This window comes from Octopus bimaculoides, chromosome 9 (genome assembly GCF_001194135.2).
Source record: "Octopus bimaculoides isolate UCB-OBI-ISO-001 chromosome 9, ASM119413v2, whole genome shotgun sequence".
Taxonomy (NCBI): Eukaryota; Metazoa; Mollusca; class Cephalopoda; order Octopoda; family Octopodidae; genus Octopus; species Octopus bimaculoides.
The window spans coordinates 9,757,396-9,767,395 of NC_068989.1; the positions used below are offsets into that span (position 1 = coordinate 9,757,396).

General features: G+C 37.8%; 1 protein-coding gene across 5 annotated transcripts in view; it reads right to left on the reverse strand.

Annotated features, from left to right (window-relative positions):
• LOC106878283 (serine/threonine-protein kinase mig-15-like) overlaps positions 1–10,000 on the reverse strand; it is a 281,927-nt gene that overhangs the window by 137,325 nt on the left and 134,602 nt on the right. For 3 of the 5 annotated variants that reach the window (XM_052970407.1, XM_052970409.1, XM_052970411.1), the window contains exon 4: positions 678–906. In XM_052970407.1, the coding sequence (XP_052826367.1) occupies positions 678–906 (229 nt within the window). The remainder of the gene's footprint in view (positions 1–677; positions 907–10,000) is intronic. The other 2 variants (XM_052970408.1, XM_052970410.1) reach the window with 1 other exon arrangement.

A 10,000-nucleotide genomic window follows, 5' to 3' on the forward strand; every position in this document is an offset into this window, starting at 1 on the left:
TTGCCATTACCTTCTGCCAGAGCCACGTGGAGCTTAGGTGTTTCACTCATAAACACACAAATCACCCGGTCTGAGATTCAAACCCACGATTCCTTGATTGCTAATCTGCTACTCTAACCACTAGGCCATGTGCTTCCACTTACTCATCTCACTGAACTCTTTATTATTTTCAAAACTGAAACTAAGTCTGAGTAAAGGATGGTAACAAAAGGGCTAACACTAGCCTCATTCAACTGCTAGAAATACCTACCACCAACCCTCATTACAATCTTCTCTAATTCATAAAAAGAAAAATCAATGTAGTTTTAGTTTATAAAAGAAATATTTAGTTATTATGGTATTTTACAGCTAATTATCTTTAAGTGGTATCATAATTAAAATGAAAAGTTAAGTTGATAAATATGTGACAAGCATGACATAATGGAATGGAAATTTCAATGTACAGGGTGTCCACAAAGTCTGGGTACATGGAGTAAATAAAATCATAACATAAACAATTAAATGTAAGAGATAATAATTTCTTAAAGTATGTGCTAATCCCCATGTGGGTACATGGAGTAAATAAAATAACATAAACAATTAGATATAAGAAATAATAATTTCTTATGTGTTAATCCCCATGTACCCAGGCTTTGTGGACACCCTGTAGAGTGTTAAAGTTTGGTCAGAATACTTACCCCATAAGGCAGCACAGAGAATGTCAGAACTGAACCGTTTCTTGTACTTGCGGATCTCGGGCGTATCACTAACAGCTTCAATAGGCTGTGAAGGGGTTACATTAACGTTAATCTGGGAGCCGCGGCGGGATGGTGTCATGGAGCCAATAGTGGAGCCAGCTCCAAAACCAAATGCTGTGAAGGATTTCTGGTGGTTCATCGGAGCCTGCTTGCCCACTGCCTGACGATACTAAAATGAAAGATGGGATAGTGGGGGTAGGAGAGGGAAAAGGGGGAAATACAAGTTGATTAATAGAATACAACCAAGCAATAAAATAACAAGAAAATAATAATAATAATAATAATAATAACAATAACAATAACAATAACAATAACAATAATAATAATAATAATAATAATAATAATGGTTTCAAATTTTGCCACAAGAGCAGCCATTTTGTGGGAGGGGATGAGCTAAGTACATTGACTCCAGTGTTTCACTGGTATTTAATTCATTGGCCCCAAAAGTATGAAAGGCAAAGTCAACCATGACAGAATTCGAACTCAGAACACGAAGACAGACGAAATACCACTAAGCATTTTGCCCAGCGTGCTAATGATTCTGCCAGCTCACCACCTTAATGATGATGATGACGATGATGATAAAAATAATAATAATAATCCTTTCTACTGGAAGCACAAGGGGGGAAGGTATTAAGTCGATTACAATGACTCCAGTGCATAACTGGTACTAATTTTATCGACACTGAAAGGACAAAAGGCAAAGTTGACCTCAGTGGAATTTGAACTCAGAACATAACTGCAGACGAAATATTGCTAAGCATTTCACCCGGGATGCTAACAATTCTGCCAGCTCACCTCCTTAATAATAATGATGATGATGATGATGATGATGAGGATGATGATGATGATGATGGTGATGATGATGATGATTATAGGATTTTGAGATTAGTGCTTGGGTGCTGACTGTCTTTCATGGTAAGTTAATATCCAAGTACCAAAGCTTATAATTTGTGGAAAAAGATCCCTGACAAGAGGTTGCTGTCTGCTCTCACAGAATCAACCGAAGCCAGTATGACCAAGAGCTCTGAGAAGTAAAATGATAATAATAATAATAATGTTTTCCTTAGTAACCACTGAGGATTCACAGAAAACATTGGGGACAGAACAGGACAATACCACGTGGGGTTGGTGGTATGTCTTTTCGTCCAACATCACTTCATCAAACGTCTTTTGGTCCGAAATCTTTTTGTCCGATGACTTTGTTTGTCCGATGACAAATCCTATCAATAAAACTCTCAATAATTATTTGATTTTGGTGTTCACTTTGTTTTCTAAAGAGTTCATTTAAAATTGGACAAAAAGTCATAGGACAAAAAAATCATTGGACCAAAAGTGACATTGGACAAAGAGACATCAGACAAAAAACTGGGTCATGTGTAAGGTTACATAAAAGCATGTAAAATGTTAAAAACATTAACAATATCAAATCTTAACAATGACATAATTAGGAATAGCAAAAGAAAGCTGATTAACTGAGCAATAATTATCCCTTTCGTATTTAAACTGGCCATATCAGGACCAAATATTCTACTTTGTTTTATGTTCAAACAGGCAAAAATCTGACCTCTCATACCTACCCAACAATGTCATTCTAGTAATAAACACTCACATCATTGAAATCTTTAAGCTACGAGATAATGCATGGTTAATTCAAAATAATGTGAATAAATAAGCATTATATCGGATAAAGTACTCTGGATGGTGAAGGGTTAAAGAATGCCAGCAGAAAAATTGGCATTAAAACGTACAAGATTATAGCAGAATGATGATGGCAAACATCAACATCACCACCACCACCACCAGCAACAACAACATGTTACGGTGTCTGTTGGTGATGGTAATGGTCACAGTAGTGGTGGTGGTGGTTTTAGTCTCCTAAAAGGAATATACTTCAAATATGAAGATTTCTGTACATTTGTGCCAAGAAAATGGTCCATTATCTGTCTACTTTGGAAATACGTAGAGCCAAGAGGTATTAAGAATTAGAAAACAGCTTTCAAACTTCCATCAAGTCACATATATTCTGGACACAACAGTAGAGCAACGGCTAGTGTATCGTACTCAAATCTAAAACACACAAATGACCACAGTGTCATAATATTGCTCAGAAACACTCCATAAAAATACCACTAAAAAAAATGGTGGATAGAAATGGCAGGTGAGAACGTACAGGTATAAGAGAACAAATATATGAGAGATAACAGATTAGAGAATTAAGTTACATATAGTAAGAATTCATTTTATCATGATATAATGCAACACTCCATTACACAAGAAGTAGGGGAATATTTGCCTTGTGTGTTATTGTGTATGTGCAACACACGTGTATTGATGTGTGATAATGTTTGTATATGAGTGATAGTGTGTGTGTGTACATTTTATTTACTTTAGATTACAGATATGGTATCAGACGATCGACAACACAGTGGCATAGATTTAAGCTATGAGTTCTCTCTCTCTCTCTCTCTCTCTCTCACGCACAAAAACTCTCCGTCCTACTCCATCTCTTTGTTTTTCTTCCTTCCACATAACATACATGTATAATATTTACACTTTGCAGTAAATAAAGTCAACTGATAATACAAGGTATAAATAGTGACCAACTCAGTTGACCTTTCTCCTACATATCCCTGGACGATGGCGTGAAGTGAGGATCTTGAAAATAAATTGTTGTCTTGAGAAAGAATACCTACACAGGGTTTGTATTCGTGATCCAAGGACTAATTGTTCAATACTCTACCATGTTATTTCTTTACTGCCCACAAGGGGCTAAACATAGAGGGGACAAACAAAGACAGACAAACGGGATTAAGTCGATTATATCGACCCCAGTGCCTAACTGGTACTTATTTAATCGACCCCGAAAGGATGAAAGGCAAAGTTGACCTCGGCGGAATTTGAACTCAGAACGTAGCGGCAGACGAAATACCGCTAAGCATTTCGCCCGGCGTGCTAACGTTTCTGCCAGCTCGCCGCCTAACATACTCTACCATGTTGTGTGTGTGTTTGTGCGCATGTGCGTACACATGCGGTTTCATCTTCATCCTACTGTTACGGCTTCAGTTGTAATTAGAGTGATGTCATAGGCTATCCTTAAGTTGTGTCATTGTAAGAGGTTACCTCACATCAGATGTCTCTTAGAGAAGACATGATGTAAAAATATTGGATCTGCATTTGATGGCATAAAAGACAAATAGGCTTATTTGATACACCCCAACTTCAGCAGCACACAATCAGGTGAAAAAAAAGAGATTTTAAAGATTAAATTACATATGAGGACCAGCTTTGCACATAGGGCACACGGTGGTTTTTTGAAATATATATTTTTTTTTGTAAAAAGTGCATCTTAATGTAATCAAATATAATAATTGCTGTTTTAACTATAAGAACCCCGTGCTGGTGCCATGGAAAAAGCACTTGTCCTAGTGTCAAATAAAAAACACCTGTGCTAGTGCCACATAAAAAGTAGCCATATTGGTGCCATGTAAAAAGTACCTAGCACACTCTGTGGCATTAAGAAGGGGGAATCACCATCATCGTTTAACGTCTGCTTTCCATGCTAGCATGGGTTGGACGATTTGACTGAGGACTGGTGAGCCAGATGGCTACACCAGGCTCCAATCTGATTTGCCAGAGTTTCTACGGCTGGATGCCCTTCCTAACAGCAAACCATGCCCGGGCAGACAGCTGGAGTCTGATGCAGCCCTCTAGCTTGCCAGTTCCTGTCAAACCATCCAACCCATGTCGGCATGGAAGACAGACATTAAGTGAAGATGATGAGCACATGGTAAACACATATACACACACATGCACCTACAAAATTGACTTTCTGATGATCCTCCAAACACTGTCAGAGTAACAGAGTTACATTTCTTCAGCCGTCATCATGATGACAATGACGACAACGATGACGACGACGACGACAACAAAAACGGCAACTTGTGAGATGAAGAAGCAAACACACGGCACTTCGATATTACAAGATTAATTACCAAGACATAGAAACACCAGCCGTTAAAGAAGAAATAGTGTTGAGATGACATTTATGAGAAGTCAGCATGGTAATAGTAGGGGACATAAGCAGAAAACATGTCCTACAGCTTCTATATATAAATAAAAACACCATATTACACGCGCACACACACACACACACACAAATATAGGGGTGTGTGTATATTCATAGAAATGTTTTTCTTTTTATTTTCTATTGTTTTCATTGGGTTTTTTTAATTTTAATTTTTTTTTTTTTATATTCCTCCAGTTAACCTTCTTCAGTTGACATAAATATGTTTGCATACATTATCTCCCGCAAGTAAATAGTGTGAGCGTGCAATTATTATTTCAGTGCGCGAACGCATCTTTAAGAAATGGCGAAAAACAAATAAACAAAATAAATAGATAGAGAAATAAATAAATAAATAAGTAAATAAATAAATAAATAAACAAAAATCCCATTCGATTTCCACAATTTCCACCTGTCTTGCTCTCTTCTTCCCTTCTACAGCTAACCACCAAAATCTAATAACAACAGTAGTAAAAAAAATAACCCGGAAAAAACAACTAAAAACACATACACACACGCACACACAACATAGCACACAGCTGTGAGAGAGGGAGAGGAGGAGGAAAAGAGACAGCGAGGGGGGGAGGAAAATCAATGAAACATTTCCAATAGGGTTTTCCCATATTGCAATTTAGCAGGCAACATCAAGGATAAATTTGTGGAGGTGCGGGGGGAGGGAGGGGGAAAGAAACTAGAACAAAACAATGGTGGTGGTAGTGGTGGTGGTGGTGACTGGTATAGTGGTGGAGGAAGTGGTGGTAGTGGTGTTGTTGTTGGTAGTGGTGAGGTTAGCAATGGTGTTGGTGGTGGTGGTGGTTGTTGTCATGGTTGCAGTGGTGATGTTGGTAGGTGGCAGTGGTAATGGTGGTGAGAGTGGTGGGGAAGAAGAAGAAGAAGAAGAAGAAGAAGACGACGCAGAGGATGATGATGATGATGAAGAAGAAGAAGAAAAAAAGAAGAAGAAGACGCAGAGGATGATGATGAAGAAGAAGAAGAAGAAGAAGAAGAAAAAGAAGAAGAAGACGCAGAGAACAAAGAAGAAGAAGAAGAAGAAGAAGAAGAAGACGCAGAGGAAGAAGAAGACGCAGAGGATGATGATGAAGAAGAAGAAGAAGAAAAAAAAGAAGAAGACGCAGAGGATGATGATGAAGAAGAAGAAGAAGAAGAAGAAGAAGAGAATGAAGAAGAAGAGAATGAAGAAGAAGAAGAAGAAGAAGACGCAGAGGAAGAAGAAGAAGAAGAAGAAGAAGAAGGCTGGCCTCCTTCTAAAGCTTTACGTACATGAAAAGAAGAGGGACATATTTGCAATGCTAAGGAAGCACATGTTTCCCTTGCTCGCTTCATAAGATAAGCTGTCATTGATTGGGGAACAACCAACTGAGTGGTTTTTGCCTTAACCCACCCCCAACCCGTTACCAGAACCACCACCGGCCCCTGCAGCGCCTCCTCCGCTTCGATTGATGCAACAAACCAAAGAGAGACTAGTCTAACAGATGTGACTTTCATCTGTGTCAACAGAGGAAGGACCCAGTCAAGCTGGTTGGGATGACAATTGAAGGCAACTGAAAGATGGGGGAAAGAGAGGGAAAAAAAATGTATTAGATTTGTTGTTGGTTGTTGGTGGTGGTTTGCTCACTCCTGCTTTAAAATACAAGCGTAATGCAATGTGCATACGTCGGTTTTCTTAAGCGCATCTGTAAGTACAAGGTGTGTGTGTGTGTTTGTGTAATGTGAGTGCATGGATACGTATGGTAATGTAGGAAATAAGCTGATATTCATTCACTAAATACACACGCATATGCACACATATGCACAATGTGTGCTATCGTAATATGAGTTTAGTATAAAGGTTTAAATGCACAAGGAAAATATGGTATACATGAAGGTGAATATGCATAGAAATGGGAATGTGTGTGTGTGTGTGTGTGCGTTTGTATGCAAACGTGCATGTGCACATATGTGCATGTGTGTGCGTATCTGAATAGCTTAGGTTTAGAACACCACAAGGAGATGTATAATTTAATGTACGGCTGTTATACAAATAAACACAGCTGAGGTTCTATAGCGCAAAGAACCAATATCTGTATTTATTTTTGTTTTTTGTCCAGATATAGCATAAAATTATTACCAGCCTGGTAAGAAGCAATATTTAAAGCTATTTACATCTCATACAGGCAGTGCACACCTCGTTAAAGAATGTGGAGCTACATCACAACTCTGTAATGACAGTTTACCGTTCCTTAAAGATCTGCGAATCTATCACAAACAGCACACGGGCATCATACTTTAGCGAAAAAATCTACAGCCACATCACAAGCTCTCAGTAGGCCATCAGGCAGTTACTTATAAATACATAACCCTATATTGGTACCATATAATTACTTTGAAATTTATAACTGTCTGTTGGTACACTAGGTTCTTAGAATGCAAAAACAGATTGCAACAAACATCAAACAAACCCATCTAACTATATAATGGAATATATCCATATTACACACACACACACACACACAAGAAAGATAAGCAGACATTTGTAAAATGTCTCACTTAGCTATTATGGTGCATAGACACGACAAAAGCACAATAGATAAAAATACAAACAAGAAAACAAAGGAAACTCATCTGGAGAGTTAGCCTGCAGTAACAATTCTCACTGGGTTCTTTTTTTTTTTTTTGTTTGGTTATACTTGATTATTATGTTATATATATATATATCCAAACACAGTGTGACGAAGAAATATTTGTCAGATAAATTAAATAACGGTGATACTGAGTACATACACCCATTGATAAAAGAAACAACAACAATCATGTGATTAGTGTAAAACCACTGCTGAGATGCACACCACTGCAGATAAAAAAGAGTATGAGAAACAGTCATACTCAGACTAAGTTCATTTTTGCCTGCCTTGGCCATGACCACCACCAGAATTTTCTAAGTATATGAGAACAGGCTGGACAGTGGAGAAAATGCAGCATGCCTGCACCACAAACCACTGTGGGTGAATGTGGCAGAGTGGTCAAACTTTGTACTAGCTGTACTATGTTATAGATGCTTCTGCATTGATTTATCAAGCACATACAAGGCCATTAGTTCACTCGAGCAGAACTGATCAAGGTTTACATAACAGCAGATGATGATATAGTGAGACACATTGTGCTCTCTCACACACATACACACATAGCAGTATAATCCAGTCATGGGTTATGGTATAGCAAATTACTTTTAAGGAGAGCAGAAAGTGAAGAGAAAGAGAACACAGCAAATCCAGTTTAAACCAGGCCCAAATATTCTACAAGTTTTATGCATAAACTGACCGAATTTGGCCTCTCACATCATCATCATCATAATATCCATTTTTCCATGCTGGTATGGATTGGACAGCATGACAGGAACTGGCAAGGCTAGAGGCTACATCAGGTTCCATATGTCTGTTTTGGTTTGGTTTCTATGACTGGACACCCTTCCTAACACCAACCACTCCAGAGAGTGTACTGCGTGCTTTTTACATGGCACCAACACCAATGCTTTCTATATGACACTAACCCCCACATCAATGCATTTTTACACGGTACCTTGGTTTTAGGATCACAATTCTGTTATGGTTGGCAGATTGTTGAGATACTATAAATGTCATTATTAAAATATACTATCACATCACTGAAATCTAAAAGGAGTGAGGTAATGCATGATTAATTGAAATCAATTTGATTAAGTAAGCATTATGCTTAACAGATTAATCTGAATACTAAAGAGTTAAGCAACCCATGTGCTCAGATCTTGAAGACTGATAGAAAACACGAGTCATGTTATAAGAAACTGTCAAGACTCATGTCGTCAAAGCAAGAAACTACCAGTAGTTTGTATCTTTACACTGTGTTCATTAAATGATATATATATGACAGCTTCCTTTCAGTTTGCATCTGCCCAGAAGGCTTTGGGTGGCCCGTTGTCATAGTAGAAGACACTTGCTCAAGGCACTGCAAAATGGGATTGAACCAAACCAAAGACAACATGGTTAGGAAGCAAGCTTTTTAAACACCCACACTCACCCATGAACCTATATAAACTAATAAAACAATATACAATTCTTTTCTACTCTAGGCACAAGGCCCGAAATTTGGGGGGAATGGGGCCAGTCGATTAGATCGACCCCAGTATGCAACCCGTACTTAATTTCTCGACCCCGAAAGGATGAAAGGCAAAGTCGACCTCAGTAGAATTTGAACTCAGAACGTAAAGACAGACGAAATACTGCTAAGCATTTCGCCCGGTGTGCTAACGTTTCTGCCAGCTCGCCACCTCAAAACAATATACAATTAAATGCTCGATTGGGTCTGGTTCCTAACAAAACCAATGAAATAGAGCTGAGATGAGGACTTGGCTGATTTGTTTGAATATCTTGATTGTATGAGACAGTTAATACACATCTTACAAAGATTTCATTGTCTTGCCATAACAAACACCCTGCCAAAACAGGAAAAAAAAGGGGGGGGGTGGAGAAAAGTAAAACAACATTTATTTTCATCATACCAAACTAAACTAAAAGGAATCAACAAACATAATTGCTGGAAATGTATACATGAATCCAAAGACCAAGTTTACAGTTATGTGATATATAAGAATATCCCACACTTCCCTACTGTAAATACGGCAAACATCATCATCGTCTTACTACATAAATAACCACTTTACTCTTTGTGTTAAGGATAACAACAACACTAACTAGAAAAACAAAAAAGAACATGAATACAAGACACAGAAAGCTGGTTCTTTAACCACTGTCAAGTTGGTTTATATATCTTTAAAACAGAAAACAGCCTTTTAACATCCCACAAACATTACCATCAGTATCCACCACTCCCACGACCCTGCCCAAGCGCCAAAAAAAAAAGAAAAAAAAATTTGAAGTAGAATAAACTGCGATCAATGAAGTTTGTTATTGATTGCAAAATGAAATCAATCAATATTAAACGAGTCACTTGTTTAAAATGTGTGTGTGTGTGTGTGTGTTTCTTAAAGAATGTGTGTATGCACACATACACATATCCACACACACACACACACACACACACACTTATAGACATATATACACATTCACTCACTTTCAAAGATTAAGAACTCTTTCATACACACACATATATACACACATACATATATATATATATATATATATATACATACACATACAGATAC